The sequence below is a fragment of the Hemibagrus wyckioides genome, linkage group LG13 (assembly GCF_019097595.1).
Source record: "Hemibagrus wyckioides isolate EC202008001 linkage group LG13, SWU_Hwy_1.0, whole genome shotgun sequence".
NCBI lineage: Eukaryota > Metazoa > Chordata > Actinopteri > Siluriformes > Bagridae > Hemibagrus > Hemibagrus wyckioides.
The window spans coordinates 12,663,126-12,682,587 of record NC_080722.1 but is presented as its reverse complement, the minus strand read 5'-3'; the positions used below and the strand labels follow the sequence as shown (position 1 = coordinate 12,682,587).

General features: G+C 39.4%; 2 protein-coding genes across 2 annotated transcripts; both read left to right on the top strand.

Annotated features, from left to right (window-relative positions):
• The first annotated feature begins 1 nt into the window (after nt 1).
• hexd (hexosaminidase d) lies at nt 2–8,721 on the top strand. Its single transcript, XM_058407334.1, has 13 exons — nt 2–57; nt 1,080–1,186; nt 1,265–1,380; nt 1,483–1,570; nt 1,716–1,880; nt 4,125–4,308; nt 4,452–4,523; nt 5,867–6,065; nt 6,162–6,244; nt 6,344–6,422; nt 7,148–7,258; nt 7,376–7,465; nt 8,163–8,721. The coding sequence occupies exons 2-13, from the start codon at nt 1,100–1,102 to the stop codon at nt 8,359–8,361; spliced, it is 1,473 nt and encodes a 490-aa protein (XP_058263317.1). The 5' UTR covers nt 2–57; nt 1,080–1,099; the 3' UTR covers nt 8,362–8,721.
• A 1,130-nt stretch (nt 8,722–9,851) lies between these two features.
• kctd2 (potassium channel tetramerization domain containing 2) lies at nt 9,852–19,380 on the top strand. Its single transcript, XM_058406925.1, has 6 exons — nt 9,852–10,533; nt 12,335–12,443; nt 13,967–14,058; nt 14,506–14,601; nt 15,072–15,197; nt 15,776–19,380. Exons 1-6 carry the CDS (start codon nt 10,186–10,188, stop codon nt 15,803–15,805), a joined length of 801 nt encoding a protein of 266 aa, XP_058262908.1. The 5' UTR covers nt 9,852–10,185; the 3' UTR covers nt 15,806–19,380.
• Nucleotides 19,381–19,462: the final 82 nt, after the last annotated feature.

Genomic DNA, 19,462 nt, shown 5'->3' with positions numbered 1-19,462 from the left:
CACGCGCGCACGCGCACACACACACACCTGTGTACAAGAGTTCCGCGTTCAGCAACGGTATGTGCAGTCTCACATTAGTTTCTTTACATTAAATAAGTGTTAGCAGATGTTATCGAGTTTAACAGCCATATTTATAAAATTAGCTATTGACCACGGTCGCTGATGTGCTGTCCAAAAATTATGTTGTGTTGAAACTAGACAAACAGACCCTATGTGATGTAATGGTGTAAGCTCTTCATAGATAGATACAGAGATCTATGTATGTATTCATGTATATGTATGTGTTCATCCTCAATGCTTTAGTGGTCAGGGTTGCTTGCAGGTCCAAAGTTTATCCCAGGTACGCGATGGAGACACACCCTGAGTTTTGCCATTGCAGGGCGCCATGCACACACACCTTCACTGAACTCTAACAAAGCAGTCCACTTATTAACATCTTATTACGAGCTGGGAGGAAACCAAGGACCCGGAGATAACCCACACTGAAACATGCACATAGAAAGTCGACATAGAACCCGAGATTGAACCAGGGACCCTGGAGCTGTGAATATGGAAATACTACCTACTGCATCACCACGGCAACTAAATTATTACCTGTTTACATGACATGCTGGTTTATTGATCCTTAGGAGAAAATGTCGTTTTGGAAAAGAAAAGAAAAATTGCAGCATACAACAGTTGGCTATGAGAAAATAATAGCGAACAGAACACACTTACAGTTGATGTCATGTATTTCATGTACATTTCATGTAACATTGTATTTGGGAAGTGGTGGCTCAACAGTAAGTCGCTGGGTTACTAATCAGAATGTCAGGGGTTCATATGTAAATATATGCATAATGCAAATAATCTACACAAGGCATGTCCAGAAGACAATATCAAACAGATATACTGCACCGTTTGCATGTATTCCCCATGCTTTGTGTCTGTGTCTGAGAGAAATTGTGCCATGCATTTGGGTCCCCCACCTTGTTCTTTGGAATAGGCGCCAGGATCCCAGAAACCATATGTAGAATAGGTGGTACAGAAACATGGATGACTTTAAGAACCCATGAATACCTTCAGTCATTGTGTTACAGATCACAAAACTGGACCTGCCATGGACGTGTGTGCATTGTCAAGACACAAAAAATTGGTTCACTTGGATTTAAAAGGGGCCCCTCCCAGAATTAGCTACCTATATGAGGTACAGCAAATACAGAGCTTATATTGTTTATGCACATTGGTTAGCCCTGTAGTTTTGACCTTGACGTCTCTTCCTCAGCTGATCCAGCTTTTTGCTGATCTTGGTGCAAATGGCATTCTTATGGAGTATGAGGATATGTTTCCCTATGAAGGGGAGCTGAAGATTCTTCAGTCAAAATCTCACCCACCCTACAGGTGAAAAGACTTACTATATATGTTCTACCCAAACTGCTACAGGAATAGGGATATTTATTTTATTTATTTCTTTATTTATGTTCGTCACTGATCCACATATAGCCGTGAAGAAATCATTGCCATTCAAGATGCTGCTTATTCCAAAGGGTTGGAAATCATTCCTCTGGTGCAGACATTTGGACACCTTGAAGTGAGTGAGAGAGGTGAATAATATTTGGTAATGGAAAAAATTGTGTGTCATACAAATGCTTGCTCTCATCTGATCATTTATACAGAGAGTTTGTGAAAATATTTTATTTTCATCACACACGCTTTCTTTTTCTCTTCCTTTTCAGTTTGTCCTGAAGCATAACACCTTTAGCAAGTTTCGAGAAGTAAGCCACTGCCTAGGGACCCTGAACCCACATAGCAAACAAGGACTTGCTCTTATACTGGAGATGGTGAATCAAGTTATGGGGCTTCATCCAAGAAGCACCGTTCTGCATATCGGGGCAGATGAGGTATGCCGCAAGCTTGCCCTGTCATTGTGCACCACAGAGCTGTTGAAATATCAAATCTGATTGGTAAGAGGGTATTGGTTAATTTTCACAGGCCTGACTGTGTTCATATATACACTGATCAAGCATAACATTATGATCACTGCCAGGTGAAGTGAATAATACTGATTATCTCCTCATCATGGCACCTGTTAGTTTGTGGGATATATTAGGCAGCAAGTGAACATTTTGTCCTCAAAGTTGATGTGTTAGAAGCAAAAATGAAAAATGGGCAAATGTAAGGATTTGAGTGAGTTTGACAAGGGCCAAATTGTGATGGCTAGATGACTGGATCAGAGCATCTCCAAAACTGCAGCTCTTGTGGGGTGTTCCCGGTCTGCAGTGGTCAGTATTTATCAAAAGTGGTCCAAGAAAGGAACAGTGGTGAACCGGCGACAGGGTCATGGGTGGCCAAGGCTCATTGATGCACGTGGGGAGCGAAGGCTAGCCCGTGTGATCCGATCCAACAGACGAGCTACTGTTGCTCAAACTGCTGAAGAAGTTAATGCTGGTTCTGATAGAAAGATATATATATATATATATATATATATATATATAATGTGTGTGTTTTTACAGAAGGAGTCTCTCGAAGTAACAGTCAGTAATTTTGATCTGATGTAAATTGAGCACTTTTTTTAAGTTTATTTTGTAGTTTCTCTCTAACATGATGATAAGCTGTTATTTTTTTTATTTTATTTACTTTTTTGATTAATTTCAAGAGAGAGAAAAAAGAAAAGAGGTGCTGGTGAAGAAATCACTGTTTATAGCATAAATGAAAACAGGAACTAACTTGCCTTGAGGGTGTTCCACATGTTGTGATTTAATAATTTAGCAACATGATGTGATGTTATTGGAAAGTATGCAGCCTTTGATTGGTAACAGTAACTCTGCTCCAACCTCGCTTTCATTTCCCAGCATGCCCCGTTGTGTTTTTACTCCTTACTGAACATGTAACTGTGTATCTGCGTTTCATTTGGACCTATTTTGAACATGGTCAAAGTCAAAGTCACAGAAGCTTTATTGTCACTTCAACCATATATAGCTGATGCAGTACACAGTGAAGTGAAACTACGTTCCTCCTAGACCAAAGGTGCTACACATAACAAAGTACAGTGACGCAGACAAACATAGAGCTAAACATAGAGATAAAACTAAACTATACTTAAGGTGCAATCTTTAGTAAAAACTAGACATACAACAGAAGTGCACAGGATGACAAGACAAGACAGTGCAGACAAACAACATATAGACCAACTCTGTGCAAAAGAATAGTGTTGCCAGTGAGTACAAATATTAAAGTTAACATGTTTACAGGATCAATATAAAGTGTAATGTAAAGTGACATATGTGTGCAAACAGGACAATTTGTGTGTGTGTGTGTCTGTGTCCAGCACAGTATAGTTCTCTGTTGAGAGCAGTTCTCAGTTGTGTGTGTGTCTGTCCAGCACAGTTCAGTTCTCGTTGGGAACACAGTTCTCTGTTTTTTGTGCGTGTGTGTGTTGTTTGTGTCCGTGTCCAGCACAGTTCAGCTTCTCTGTTGAGATCAGATCTTGGTTGTGTGTGTGTGTGTGTGTGTGTGTGTCCGTGTCCAGCTCAGTTCAGTTCTCTGTTGAGATACCTGATTGCCTGAGGGAAGAAGCTGTTCAACAGTCTGGTTGTGCGGGTCTGAATGCTTCGATACCTCTTTCCAGATGGCAGGAGGGTGAAGAGTGTGTGTGAGGGGTGTGTGGGATCATCCACAATGCTGTTAGCTTTGCGGATGCAGCGTGTGGAGTAAATGTCTGTGATAGAGGGAAGAGAGACTCCGATGATCTTCTCAGCTGTCCTCACTATTCGCTGAAGGGTCTTGTGATCCGAGACGGGGCAATTCCCAAACCAGGATGGGAGGTGGAAGATGAGCCTTCCTCAGCCTTGGAGAATGGTTACTTCGTGCTCTCCTGAAGTCAACAACCATCTCTTTCATTTTCTCCACGTTCAGGGACAGGTTGTTGGCTTTACACCAGGCTGTTAGCCGTTGCGCCTCCTCTCAGTATGCTGACTCATCGTTCTTGCCGTATCACCATTAGATTTTTTTAGTAAGTTTTAAAGGTTACATTTTCTCCACAACAGTAGTGACACTGAGCAGGATAAAGCAGGTGATGAAGATGTTGATCTATTTAGATTCATGTTGTACGTTAATCTATGGCTTTATATTGTTCATTTTCCCAGGTATACATGCTCGGTCAAGGAGAGGAGTCGAAAGAGTGGTTAAGCGTTCCAGGTCACAGTATTGACAAGCTGTTCCTCAGTCATGTCACAAAGGTGGCAAAAAGCATTAGGGAGACTTACCCCAACCTCGATGTGATAATGTGGGACGACATGCTGAGGAACATGACCTCTGACACCATTAAAGGTAAACTTTTGATATTCAGTTTTGCTAATACTTCATTAGAACATTAACATAACATTACTGGAAATTGTTCTATCTTCCTGAGACTTTGTACGTAATTGTAAGTTCCTTTAGTGTATTTTGAAAATATTTTTCTTCATGTCTAGATAGTGGTCTAGTTGGACTAGTGCAGCCCATGCTGTGGGATTACAGCCCTACTCTGGATGAGGCCCACAATAGTAAGTAGATTTTGCTCCTGAGAACAACAACATGAATGTTACATGAAATACATTATATTTTAATTGTAATTGCTGTTGAGTTTTTCTCTATTGGTTATTATTTTCCTTTAGCTAATTGCTAAAAATTACTAATATATCTCATACTAAGCTATTTGAATACCCATTTTACTTATAATAACAACAGAAGGAAAACATCATACATTCAGGGTCTCTATAAAACATATAGGAAAGTCAGATAGGAAAATATGTCACTTCAGCCCAAGTAATGAGCTAACATTTGTGTAAGATATCATATTGACACATCTCTAATTATACCTATATACTATACATCAGTGCAGACTGATTCAAACAAAATATTATTTAAACCTTTAAAGACTCAGGACATGATCAGGTCCAGACAGATATATCTCACTGCTTGTAACTACATATTTATTTGGTTAGTTTCACTGCTGTTACTGAACAAGAGGGTTTTCACACTCCGTTCGTTTGAGCACTCAGAGATGTCTCGGGCTGAAATAACTCGTATTTTTGAACGCTCCGAATCATCTAAAACCCTCATGAAAGAACCCACAAATGAACATTACTAAGACCATACTGAGATTCAGTCCTCTTTGGAGAGAGAGGACAAAATTAAATGTCAAGTTTTTCTTTTGTTTTTGCAAAAAACGAAGCACAGAGGTTACACCAGAGCAACACTGCAATGTTATGTAAAAGTAAAGAAGTTATGCCAGGAGTACATGAGCACCCTGGACAAAATGTGACAACGATCAATAGATTGTTGGGCTCTGAGTTTTTCTTCTTCTTCTTTCGGCTTTTCCCTCCAGGGGTCGCCACAGCGAATCATCTCTCTCCACCTATCCCTATCTTCTGCATCCTCAACACTTACACCCACTAGCTTCATACCCTCATTTATTACATCCATATACCTCCTCTTTGGCCTTCCTCTTTTCCTCCTGCCTGGCAGCTCCATGTCCAACATTCTCCTACCAATATACTCACTCTCCCTCCTCTGGACATGTCCAAACCATCTTAACCTGGCCTCTCTAACTTTGTCCATCTTAAGCTGGCCTCTCTAACTTTGTCACGGGGTCTGAGTTTTTATGGAGTTATATTGTGAACAAGGGTTCTGAGGTCACTAATGCCATTCCAACAAATGAAGCTGGTCTATTTTTAAATCCGCTTACATTGTGAACACCGAGATCACTTGCACCTGGTTCACTTTAAACAAACTGACCTTGAATACTATATGTGAATCCTCAAGATGTATTATAAACCACCAAGTAATATTCTCAGAGTGTACACAGGTAGTACTGGCTAATAAACCTCCATTTTTTTCCACTCAGTTATGCTAATGGAGAAATACAAGGCTGCCGGTTTGTCCCAACAATGGATTGCGAGTTCTTTCAAAGGGTCCACTACAGTATACACGTGTGTAACCAGCACACAAAGGCATGTGGACAATCATCTCCAGTGGTTAAAAGTGGTATCTGGTCTATCGCCCGGCATTGACCTACAGGGAATTGCACTCACTGGCTGGCAAAGGTACCATGATGTATAAATTCTGCATCCAAGAATGTACACAGTGATATTTTAAAAATAATATATTCTGAATCATGTATGTGTGTTTTTTTTTAATAGATATGACCACTTGTCTGTTTTGTGTGAATTGTTGCCCCTTGGCCTGGTCTCTCTTGCCTCATGTCTGCAGACACTACAACATGGTTTGTGTAAAATTTCTCGTTTTTTTGTAAATGAATATACAAAGAGACCCAAAGCCAAAGAACTTTAAACAGCATTTTTTGTCACTGTGGCTGCTTTAGGAAGCTTTACTCAGGAAGCTCAGCACAAGGTGATGGAGGCTCTTGGCACCGGAACAACTGATGTTGGAGATGTAGAGAGGTATCAAACATTCATGCTGATATATTGAGCATTCAGGGAAAATTAGGATTTATTTCCCCCTCTGCTATGGACTGGAATCACATCCAGGATATATTCCCAGCATGCGCCCAGTTTTCTTGGAATAGGCTCCAGATCAACCACAAGCTAAAGGGATAACATGCTTCCTGGAAGTACATGAACGAATTTCTGTGGAAGGTAGTCTGTCACAGGAAACGAACAAAATGATCTGTAAGTCACATGGTGGGACATTTGTGATGTGGGAAATAAACAGTAATTAACTGAACAAGGAGTTCAGATTATCTTCTTTAGCATGCCACCTGCTTATTTTATTACATTTCTGGCAGGTAGTAGACACCCTTATCCAGAGCAGCTTACACTTGATCTCATTTTTATATAGCTGAGCATTAAGGGCCTTGCTCAGGAGCTTAGCATTGACAGCTTGTTGGCCCTGGGATTCAAACGCACAACCTTCTGAGCGCTAGGCCAACACCTTAACCACTAAGCTATCACTTTCCCCACTGCTATTACTGTTAGGTTGTTGTGTCTGATTACAGAGTGCAATCAGGGTGAGCTGATATTAAATTCCTGCAGAACATTTTTCAAGTCTGGAATGAAATTTGTTTTTCATTTGCAATCATTTCAAGCTACATGTATTGTATGCAAGTGTGTTATTTTACCTGCTACTTCCATAGATTTTTTTTAAAAACTTGTTTCCTGTTGTTCAGGTTGTCTCAAGGTTTCTCTCGTTCATATACTGGCATGAAACTAGCTGAACTCATCGTACAGCTAACAGCAATGCTGGAGTCTGAAGAGCTCAGGCACTTTCAGAGCAATATGTAAGTCACAACACGAAATCATACAGAATGTTAAACTAGAACTGATGTAATGATAGACATTAAACCTGGCAACATATCTAACCAAACTTCTCTCAATTACTTTTGGACAATTCCTAGGTTTGTGAGAGGCTGGTTCTCGCCTTATCACCAACAGCAAAAGTTTATCAACCCTCTTTTTGCACAACAGATTCAGAAACAGGCCCAAGTGTAAGCTTTGAATTCTTTTAACTCTTTTTTTTTTTGTATTATTATACCGGAAGCCAAAAAATGGAATTTGCACAGGTTTTCTGTTTCCTGTGTTTTTATTTGTCATATTGGTGGTTAAGGCTTTGTATGAAAGTATCAGCACTTTAAGAATCTGTAGCCTTTCCTTTTTTTAGCTAGCCTAACAGGGGTAATATATTTATAGAAATGGTTCAAATAAACACAGGTTAGGTTTTTTCCCACCCTAAATGTTTCTGTCTTCGAAACAAATGATGATATCAAACCCATTTCTGCTTTTGGGATGCCCCATGTGCTTGTTTATAAGCCTCTAAAATTTGAAGCTGTTATCTTCAACCACTAAAATTCTTTGTAAGGTTATCCCAACACAGGGAAAAACACACAGTGCCAATAGTGTCCTAACATTTTCAATTGTTTATACTGATTGAAAATATCAGATAAGTCGATTTCCGAAAAAGGGTTAAACAGATTTTTATACTGCACACTAATACAGTCATTATAGTCTTTATAACACTGAGCTTAGTTTAACCTCAATATGATTTTCTGCTGATTTTATGATCATTAAACCAAAAGCCAAGTACAAACAGCTCACACACTCTGTTTATCATACTATAATATATTCTGTATGACATCACATGACTATAACTCACCCTTTTTTTTTAAATAATTATTTTAATGCCAGGTTCCTGGAAGCTGCAGAGTTCAAGGTGCAGGAGGTGAGGCAGGAGATGAAGAAGCTTTACCCAGACTTAACAGTGGAGGAATGGGTTACTCAGCATGTCACTCCTGTACTGAAGCCCATTCAAGATTTACTGACTGATATTCAGGTTGTCTTGGAGGATATGGGACTTTACATTACTGAATCTCAAAGTGGACTTTGAGTTCCATTTGAATTAAAAAAGAAGCTTATAGATGTTATTGAAAGAAGAGAAAATAAGGAACTAATATTTCATGCTGTATTGCAGGATATTGCATAGATTTATAGTGTATAACATGATCTAAACGCATTATAAACATGCCAAGTGTTTTGACATGTATAATTTGAACTACACACTACAAGGTTTGCCAGTCCTCTTCTAAGCTTTAATATTAATTAATAATACTAATTAATAATAATAATTAATAATAATAATACTAAAACTGTGATTTTTTTTTTCAGGAAATACATTTTTTTATATAAATTAAACATTTGCCAAATATTAAAATTTGTTTTTAATCCTAAATGTATGTGTATATAGGGGCAAAATAAAATGAAAATATGGCAATACACTGAATGTTCATATTCATTATTAATAATGTTCTGGTGATTGAATGGGTATATTCTAAAAAATCATCAACAGCAAGAAGTGGGCATATACACTATATTACCAAAAGTTTTGGGACACCCCTCCAAATCATTGAATTCAGGGGTTGGGCTTGGCCCTTTAGTTCCAGTGAAAGGAACTCTTAATCCTTCAGCGTAACAAGACATTTTGGACAATTTCATACTCCCAACTTTGTGGGAACAGTTTGGGGATGACCCCTTTGTGTTCAAACATGACTTCACACCAGTGCACAATGCAAGGTCCATAAAGACATGGATGAGCGAGTTTGGTGTGGAGGAAACTTAGAGTCCTGACCTCAACCTGATGAATTAGAGCGGAGACTGCAAGCCAGGCCTTCTTGTTCAACATCAGTGCCTTCTAGTGGAATGGTCAAAAATTCCCATAAACACACTCCTAGACCATGTGAAAAGCCTTCCCAGAAGAGTTGAAGCAGTCATAGCTGTAAAGAGTGGGCCAACTCCATGTTAAATTCATGTGCAAGTAAAGGCAGATATCCCAGTTTTGGAATGGTTCAGGGTCTCCACTCTAATTCATCCCAAAGGTGTTCTATCAGGTTGAGGTCAGGACTTGGTGTGAAGTTCCTCCACACCAAACTCACTCATCCATCTCTTTATGGACCTTGCTTTTGAGCACTGGTGCACAGACATGTTGGAACAGGAAGGGGTCATCCCCAAACTATTCCCACAAAGTTGGGAGCATGAAATTGTCAAATATGTCTTGGTATGCTGAAGCATTAAGAGTTCCTTTCACTGGAACTAAGGGGTCGAGCCCAACCCCTGAATTCAATGATTTGGAGGCGTGTCCCAAAACTTTTGCCAATATAGTGTAAAGGCTATCATCACGGACGTAATGTGTTTTACAGTCGGAAGTTAGGATTTAAAAAGTCATACGACTTTAACAAATGGTCAGATTATTATTTTTTGGATATTTCGATTTTTAATATTTGTTCTCGTTACAAAATCCATGTTGAAGTTATTTTACACTTTAAGGGCTCCATTGCCTCTATTGTGCTCTTATTATGCATGCGTTAGCGCGACCCGGAAGTGATGTCTTTTAGTTCCTCCATAATATTAGGGAGCTTGCAGGAGTCGATTGAATAAACAAGGTGGATCAATGTCGTGTTTTGTGAAATTTTGAACTATGTCGTCGCAGGACGGTGTTTCTAATACATTACAACGTTTTGTTCACGGTTATCAATGCGCCTAGAGCTTATATGTGTAGCTTAACAACGGCTTACAGACCGTCACTTCATTAGAGGAAAAAACAATTGAGGTCTAGCTGGCTGGCTAGTTTAGCAGGAGAGCTGTTGTTTACATAATTCGGCAGTAAGGTGAGATAGTTCTCCACGTGGAGGAGGAATCAAACGGACATTTGGAGAGCATGGCAGAGCTACACATTGAAGCGAACGCGGGCGGCCTCATGGAGCAAAGCGAGCACCGGGAGACCCGCGGCTCAGTTAGCATGCGCCTGCCGTCGCCCAGCTTCGTTCTTCCATCTCGGAGCGGTTCTGCCAGCCCGGGCCTGTCTGCGTCCAGAGCCGTGTTCGGCTTCCCGATGAAGAGCAGCCCTACATCCCCATCAGAGTCCACAGAGAAACCAGGATCGCGGTGGGTCCGGCTGAATGTCGGGGGCACCTATTTCATCACAACCAAACAAACCTTATGCAGGGATCCCAAATCCTTCCTGTACCGACTCTGTCAGGAAGATCCTGATCTGGACTCCGATAAGGTCAGCTTTCACTATTACTACGACTTTATGCTTGTGCACTTGTTTTGTAAAGCACAGACCATGCAAATGTATAACCTGAAGGTTTTATTTGCATGCTCGGGTATGTGTAAGTGACATGAATAATTCATTTCTGCTCATTCGGTGCATCGAGCAAATCTAGGTTAGAGCAGATATATATGCTCATTTCCACTGAGAATCCCCTGAAAGGTGTGCAATCCAGCTTAATCTGCCAAACTGTGCTTAAATCAGAAACCAGGCATGTGTAAGGTCAGGAAGTGTTTTAACATGCAGCCATTAATAAAAACCCATCATTATTCCCTCATTATCTATGATTAATAGTGTGCAACCTATTTAGCTAAACTTGTCCCACTTCTGTGTCTTTCTTCCTCTTCTGTGCTTCTGTGTTTAGCTCTTTTTAGGTCAAGGAGTCGGGAAATGACATGAACTGAAAAGTACCGATATAACCAATAATAAAGTGCTGAGTGTCTGCAGGCATCCAGTCCCTTTAGGATATTTCAATGTCGTTTAAAACAGTCTGTTTGCAGTAGGAATATACACTCCAGCAGTTTATTATGTCATCTAATCAGCCAATCGTGTCACAGCAGCACATCATGCAGATACAGGTCAAGAGACTCAGTTAATGTTCACATCAAACATTAGAATGAAAAAAAGTGTCAGCTCTGTGACTTTAACTGTGTCATCGCTGTAGGTGCCAGATGGGCTGGTTTGAGTATTTCAGATAATACTAAGCTCCTGGGATTTTCACCCACAACAGTCTGTAGAGTTTGCCCAGAATGTGCAAAAAACGTTGACCGAGTGACGGTTCTGTGGGTGGAAACACCTTATTGGTAAAAGGGGTCAGGAGAAAGTGCCAGAATGGTTCAAGTTTCCAGGAAGGAACTTAATTAATCACTCTTTACAACTGGGGTGAGAAGAAAAGCATCTGAGCCTGAAGCTTCAACAGCAGAAGACTACATCTGTTTCCAGAGTCCTGTTCTGTGGCTATTCCTGTTTTGTTTTTTTTTTCCCTTTTCTTTTCTTTTCAGTCTTCAACTGTCCAGTTTAGATGACAATAGAGACTATTTGAGTAAATATATACCAGGAGATCAGCCATTTCTGAAATACGCAAACCAGCCCATCTAGCACCAGCAACCATGATACAGATAAAGTCACAGACATCACACTTGTTCTTCATTCTCATGTTTGATGTAAACATTAACTGAAGAGCTTGACCTGCATTTGCATGATATTATGCATTACTGCTGCCATCTGATTGGATGAGTAGAAAATTGCATGTTATCTAAATGTGCAGATGTTCCTGGAAAAAAAGGTGGACAGTCTGTGTACTACATAAACACTTTCGAAATGACACACACAAAATACAGACCTACGAGGTAGAAGACATGCCATCAAACATGCCAGTATTTGCTGCTCTTCAGTCACTTTGAGTCAGAGATTTGCATAGTGACATGGCTTGTTGTATAGGGTATTTAACACATGTGTAACTCTATTGTGTGAGCGATGCTGTATAATCATGTGAGACAAAACATATGTAATGATATATACACAATGTTAAAATGGCCACAAAGTAAGGTAATGGCATTTCAATGTATTACTTATCCAGGTCGTAACTAGTACAAATCCAGATGATGTAAGACTTTTATAAAGCATTTTCTCACTCTACAGCCTTTTATTTGTTAAAGGTGTCAGGTGGCACTCCTGCTGTAAAGATAATAAAACAATATCAGGTGAATATATTTTTTTTGTATGTGATCATAACATGTGCTGTTTTTCTGCACAGGATGAGACAGGAGCTTATTTGATTGACAGAGACCCCACATACTTTGGACCCATCTTGAATTATCTGAGACACGGGAAGCTGATCATCAACAAGAACCTCGCAGAAGAGGGTGAGAGAGTGTGTCCTGTGCTTGTTAGATCATAATAACAGCCGGTTATGGACTTTCTTTTTCCAATAGAAAAGAAAATGCAGAAGACATGGCTTTTGTGTAGAAGACAAAGTGCAGGAATAATTTCTGATGTAAACCTGTTTGTTGGTTTTTTTCATGATAAAGGAGTTAAGCGAGCTCAGAAACTCGAGCTTTTCTGCTTGAGGATCTATTTAAACATGACTGGACAGGATGTAATAGGAGAATAATCAGAAATGGGGTGGTGTGGTGTGGCTCAGCACAAAGCAGACTTACTGTTACCACAAAGTTGATGGTTTGCCAATAACAGCCCAAAGTGTTTCAGCCCTTTTAAAATTACAGCAACTTTATAAAATTAACATTTATTTCAAATGTTTTAAAGACAGGCACATTATACATGTCCTATTTAAAGTCACATTTAATATTGTAGAACAGACACAAAAAAGCCATTGTACATTATAACAGCCATAAACAATCGTTCCCTCTTGTTTCTTTCAAGGGTAATAAGAGAAAAAAACGCAGCTTGTCATTTTGCAGGAAAACCCAAAACTCTCTGTCCTGAAGACTCTGTCATGTCTTAGTTCCAGTGAAAGGAACTCTTTATGCTTTAGCATACCAAGAAATGTGCTTCTATTCTTCTAGAGGAATGGTCAAAAAGTTCCATAAACACACTCCTAAACCTTGTGGAAAGCCTTCCTAGAAGAGTTGAAGCTGTTATAGCTTCAAAGGGCGGGCCAACATTCTATTACATTCATGTGCATGTAAAGGCAGACATCCCAGTTTTGGCCTGGCTCAGAGTCTCCGCTCTAGTTCATCCCAAAGATGTTCTATCGGGTTGAGGTCAGAACCAGTCAAGTTCTTTGTGGACCTTGCTTTGTGCACTTGTGGCAGTCATGTTGGAACAGGAAGGGATCATCCCCAAACTGTTTCCACAAGATTTGGGAGCATGAAGCATTAAGAGTTCCTTTCACTTGAACTAAGGGGCCCAAGCCCAACACCTGAATTCAGTGATTTGGAAGGGTATCCCAAAACTTTTGGCAATATAGTGTTGTACTTGTCATTGAACAGATCTTCGAAAACGTCACCATATCACTGTTGGCACATGGATTTGACATCCCTGTCAGTGGCGTGTCTACATACAAGCCTCTGTGAATTAGCTGTATCAACATAAAGCTACAACATATTATAACAAGAGCATGAATATAAACCTTGTAATTAAACTACTACTATCTGAGCCATGCTCTTGCTTAAAAAGTAAAGAAATCACCTTCAGATCAGTCAGACTCAAGCGTTCAAATGCACTGTGCTCTAAACATTTTAAAGCAGTGTTGTATCTTGGACAGAGTAAACTTTTAGTGATCTATTAAACATGTTGCTGAAAAATTGTGTTCATTGCAAGATGCTTACTTTACATGTTAACGATTGAGATAAGAAAATCGTTCAAACGATTGAGACATGAATTGTCTTACAAAAACTTACAATGCAGTTCATTTTGGCTCCTGCAGGTGTTCTAGAGGAAGCTGAATTCTACAACATTGCGTCATTGGTGAGGCTGGTAAAGGAGAGGATACGAGACAATGAGAACAGGACGTCTCAGGTGTGTGAGAATGAAGCCAGGGTGAAGCGTGCTTTTTTTGTGAGCTTGGTTCTTGGCAAGTCTGCTGAGAAAGTGGATTAAGTCCCAGAGCTGGATGTATAGTTAGCAATTTACAAATTGCATTGTCAGGTCTTTATGATAAGGAGCATGCCCTACATTCATTTAGCTGTTTAAGTGAAAAATAACTGAATATGGGTGTAAATTAAACATAACGTGCAAAATAATGAACTAATAATGGTGCAAAATCCATTCAAACAGAATATAACTACATGCAAAACTTTAGCCAAACTTACTAACTAACCTAACTACTCTTTAATTACTTGACTCATTTCTTCTCTAATGGAGTGTAACTGCTTGTTTTTGACTTTTACGATAATGTATTTTTCCTGTCTGAAAATTAATAACAATAATAAAAAAAGGTCCTCACACGTACCTTTGTATTTGCAGGGTCCAGTGAAACATGTGTATCGTGTGCTTCAGTGCCAAGAAGAGGAACTCACTCAGATGGTCTCCACAATGTCTGATGGGTGGAAGTTTGAGCAGGTGAGCTGGCCTTTGTTTCCGCTCGACCCTTGGATTGGTGCAGGTCACACGGAAGAGCACACTGCTATTCTGAATATACAGCCCCCCCTCCTATTCAGCAGATTGGTTTCTTAACGTTTAATTCGTAATCATCCGAGCTTTTTTCTTCATTATTCCCTTGGAAATGGAAGGCCCGAGCTGTAATTTCAGACTACGTAAATTGTGCTTTAATTAGATAAATGCTTGAGCAGAGTGGCTACTCATCTATTCATCTATTCATTCACTCTGAAGAACTGCAAAGCTCTTCTAAGCCTTTAAGTTTCATATTGTCGTTTCTCAGATGGTCGGGCTCACGTGACGTAAAATGACTTGGATCTGCTTTTTTTTTGCAGTCTGTATGAACTGTTTGTACTCAGTATGTGCTACTCAACTCCTTTTATTCAGTCTTTTATTAATCTTTTATCCTTGATTCAATTTCTTAATTCTTCCAGCTTATAAGCATTGGCTCCTCTTACAACTACGGAAATGAGGACCAAGCAGAGTTTCTGTGTGTGGTTTCCCGGGAACTCAACAATTCCACTAACGGGATTGTTATCGAGCCAACTGAGAAGGCTAAGGTGAGATTTAGAAGTGTATGTTTATCATTTAGAGTTTACATCTGCTCAAAATCGGGTCTTTTTTTTTTTAGATTAGGTTTAAAGCTAACGTTCATTTTTATAATGGCATATCTACAAATTTTTATTTTTGGAGGTTAGGGTTTATTTTTAAACAAATATTTATCGCTAGCATTTCCATTTACTGTTAATGAAAAAGTATTGCATCATTCGCACATTAAGATAAAACATATAATATTATACAGTATATTCTGTGATAAATACAATTAACGATTGCAATATAAAACTGTCTTGATCACCCACCCCACACATCAGGAGGTTACCTGAAAATACATGAGAAATATCAGTCAAGAGTGACGTGCCTGATCTGCAGTCACAAAATTCTCAATAGATGTTAGATGTCTTTATACAGGCAGATCGTTCAGTAAATAATGTCATTGTTTGCAATTCCAGCAATGTTCTGTTCAACCAAGCCACTTTTTCAACCAGTTTTTCATCATCTGATTTCTGTTATCACTTACAATTTTTCTAATGATCCATGCCATGTTAATTTACCAGCTGATTTCATCTCTTCCACACAGATCCTTCAGGAGAGAGGTTCCCGGATGTGAGGAGACCTTCTTAGCTGTGCTGACACAGATCCCCGTACCCCACCCTCTCCCGTCCTCCCCTCTAGTCTCCCTTCTTTAACCATACAGCTGACTCCATCAGCTCACATGGCTGCCCTTCCTCTCTATCACCCTCCTCCCTTGTGCCTTTCCACAGTGGGGGTGTGTCCCCCCTCCCTGCAGTGCTGCAACATCACCCATCCTGCATCATCACTTGAGGTCACTGCTGTTATCAAAAAGTACAACAAAAAAAAATGCTACAAAGCTAGTTGATGCGTGATGATGCGGGACTCACCATGATGACTAGGGAGGAGTCCAAGTAAGATTTTCGAGGTCTGTCACTACAACAACTTATGTAGTCATCCACAATGCCTCGGAACTTGATCGTTATTCGCCTTCATATCCTTGTCATAATCACCTATAAACTACATCATTGCTGGCATGCTAGTTACAAGGAATGCCTGTGCCCTGGTCAGCTAGGCTGTGTTTTCATCGTCAGAATTTCCTCAGGACTTCCAGGGGTGCAAAAAACCGTAGACAAGACAGAATTATTTGCCCCCCCTACACCCTTCTCATAGCAAGCACATTGACTCACTGTGTAAAACTGAGGGAGTGGATGAGTGAAATATCAGCAGCAACACTCACTCGTTATCATTTCAGTGTCTAGCACAGCCTAGCTTGGCCTTTGAACATGCAGAGCCATTTATTTCAGTTTGTAATGTACGTTATAATTTCTCTGTTTTCATTTGACCCACCCGAGGTCCTTGACAGGTATCGGATGTTCCAGGCCATACTGGAGGTGTTCATTCACCCCTCCAAACATGGACACATCAAAAAGAAACATGCAATGTTGGGGACATGTAAAGATCATGAACATGGTTGTAGTACAATAGAGGTTGTTGCGAAAGTTGTTTTGTGTTTCATAATAGTCGCATTAGACTGAGGAAGTGCATGAAACAGCTCATGCTCCTACAATGTCCAGTGCCTTGTCACTTGTTTGTATGTAAATTTTCGTGTTGTGTTCTCCCTCTGGCTGTTTGTGTTCGTGTGACTGGAAAACTGGACACTCCATAGTCTTATTTCACACCATTATTCATGAATCGCTTTTTCTTTACATAAGTGCGTCACTTCTTTGTCTTTTCACAAATGAGCTCCACGAGACTGTTGATAGACAACGTGCCCAAATGATGTTTGGCACGGCAGAACTCTGTTCTGTAATATGATTGTTCCTTTTTTTCTTTTTTTTTTTGACTTAGTAAGTTCCTCTCTAGCACTCCATAGAACTCTATCTCTAACTCTATTTTGGCTGTTTAACTGTTTCTATCTCATATTTAAAAAGAAAAACGCTAGATAAGTTATAGTGAAATAGCAGTGAATGTCAAGGGCTCTATTTTACATGGATTGAGATGCTTGCCCTCATGTCAAAAATCTATCGTATTACTTCAGGTAAACTGTCTTTCTTTCGTATTTTGACATCCGAGCCAGTATTTGGTCCTGTTTTACACTGAATTGCCCTCATTGTTTAATATTTAGCCTCTTAAGACTAGCTTTCCAAATCAAATTCCACACCCTTAAAAGTTATTTGCTAGGAACGAGTGTGCTTCACGAGCTTCTGACAGTATTTTAATATAAGATTGTTCAGTATCACATAGAATGTAAAACTGCATGTTTTGATGTTTGTTATTCATGTCCATTGTAAAGCAGCTGATGGCTGTCACAGGCAGCATGTCAATGTGAAATGTTTGGTCTTCAAGTGCACATCTAAACGCACAAATCATATTTTTTTTTTTTTTGTTCCCCGGCTTTAAAATGTGAAGCAAATGAAAAGGGGTTGCCAAAAACATGCTCCATAAACTTTCACTCTGATTTTTACAAAGCAGATTTTTGTCAGAGGCAGAATTGTAATGCAATTTCAGTTAGTCCAGTAGAAAGGTATATGGACACTAAGAATTCGGCTCGATTTGCACTCCTAACTGAGTAATCGGAGATGATGAAATGCATCTCTTGGAGTGCTGCTTTTGTTCAGCCACAATTGTTTATTATTGAACTTTTCATATTGGTCTTCTGAGCTATAGATGTCCCCACTACAGGAAAGATCTATTACAGTGTGTTTGTTTAATAAGTCCTAATAATGCAAAATAATAGGAGTGGGTGGGTTGGGGGTGGGGGTCTGTGTCTGTTTTTGATCATATATGATCGTCCAGGCAAAAATCAGCTATACTACACACAGATGTCCTTTGTACCACTATCAGTGTCAAACATTGTGCGCAGCATTTCTTAAGATTTTCCCTTCATACAGGGCTCTTAATGGTCCTTTGTTTCAGATGCTGTATGTATTTAGTATTTTCGGCTTTTCACATCATTGTGCCAGTGTAACTGGTCTTTTTACTCACATCCACATTTTGTTTGCACCCTTAATCTTTTACATGCACTTTAATTATGTCCGTGTCTTACACTTTTCTGTTAAACAGCAGACACGTGGAGAAATGTCATGCCGGTACACTTTACTTCAGTTACGTCACGTTTCTGTAATTAATGGGAAGATATTGTAAGATTTATGTATCATAGAGACATTGGAGCATATAGGCCAACTGAATTATAGATTTATTTAACATGTTCATTTTCCTTTCCCATTTCTTTTCTTTTCTTTTCTTTTTTTTTGTCAAAACGGCAAAAAGATGTTTTCTGTAGAAGAAAAAAAAAAAACTTTGCCAAGGTTATTTAGTGTTTTGTCAATCTGTGGGGAGGGATGGGGACTGTGTTTTTTGGTATGTGAACTTGAAAGCATGCATTGTATTAGAGTATATCATATTCTATACTGGGACTTTGTCTAGCCTTGTGGTAGTATAGGGGTAAAGTGGTGCATGGACAGTTTTTCAGAGAGTCTGGATGCCATGTGCAAGGGAAAACTTTCAGACGGTCAGTCCGCAACTCCTGTTTATTGTGTTTTCTTTTTGTTTTGTCCAAACTGGATAAAATGTCAAGCCCTAAATGGACATTTAAAAGGTTACCCTGTTGGTCAGGATTGCAGACCTGTTGTATTTGTTCACATTAAAGTCTGCCACAATATTCTGCATCACCTGCATGCATGGATAAACAATACATACACACACACACGTGTGCATGTGGGCACACGATACCAGTAACGGCATTTAAACTTGTATTGCAAACCTGCTCCTTACACCAGATGTTTTGAATGTGTTAAGTTATCGACTGTATTGATGTCATGTGTGACCTTTTGTCTAAACAAAGTTTGTGGAGCTAAGTGTTCTGGAAATGAATAGTCTTGGTCAGATTGTCTTTTAATATATAAATATATATACATATAAAAATGTTTTTTTTGTTTGTTTTTTATGTCACCTGATGCAGTTTCTTTCAATGTACAGATTGCAATGAGGAAAAAAAAAGAGAGGAAAATGTCCGATTTTTATCATAAAATGTATTTGTGTTCAAAATGTTGTTGTAGTTCTCATTTTCTCACAGAACTTTGTTGCAATTGTTTACCAGAAAACTGAGCATGTATGTACACCGTATCTGAATAATAAAACAACATGTTTTACAGAAGCAGAAAGGCAAAACTGCTTGGGAGTGTTTGTCAGGGTGCCATGTGAAAAGTTTATTAGCTTTATGTGCATTAGAAGATACTCTGTTGCCAAAAGT

Coding starts and splice junctions, on each gene's coding strand:
- hexd (XM_058407334.1), top strand. CDS start 1,100: ATGGACGTGTGTGCATTGTCAAGACACAAAAAATTGGTTCACTTGGAT. Junction 6,066..6,161: donor GCACTCACTGGCTGGCAAAG/GTACCATGATGT, acceptor TTTTTTTAATAG/ATATGACCACTTGTCTGTTT. Junction 6,245..6,343: donor TCTGCAGACACTACAACATG/GTTTGTGTAAAA, acceptor TGGCTGCTTTAG/GAAGCTTTACTCAGGAAGCT.
- kctd2 (XM_058406925.1), top strand. CDS start 10,186: ATGGCAGAGCTACACATTGAAGCGAACGCGGGCGGCCTCATGGAGCAA. Junction 10,534..12,334: donor CTGATCTGGACTCCGATAAG/GTCAGCTTTCAC, acceptor TTTTCTGCACAG/GATGAGACAGGAGCTTATTT. Junction 14,602..15,071: donor ATGGGTGGAAGTTTGAGCAG/GTGAGCTGGCCT, acceptor TAATTCTTCCAG/CTTATAAGCATTGGCTCCTC.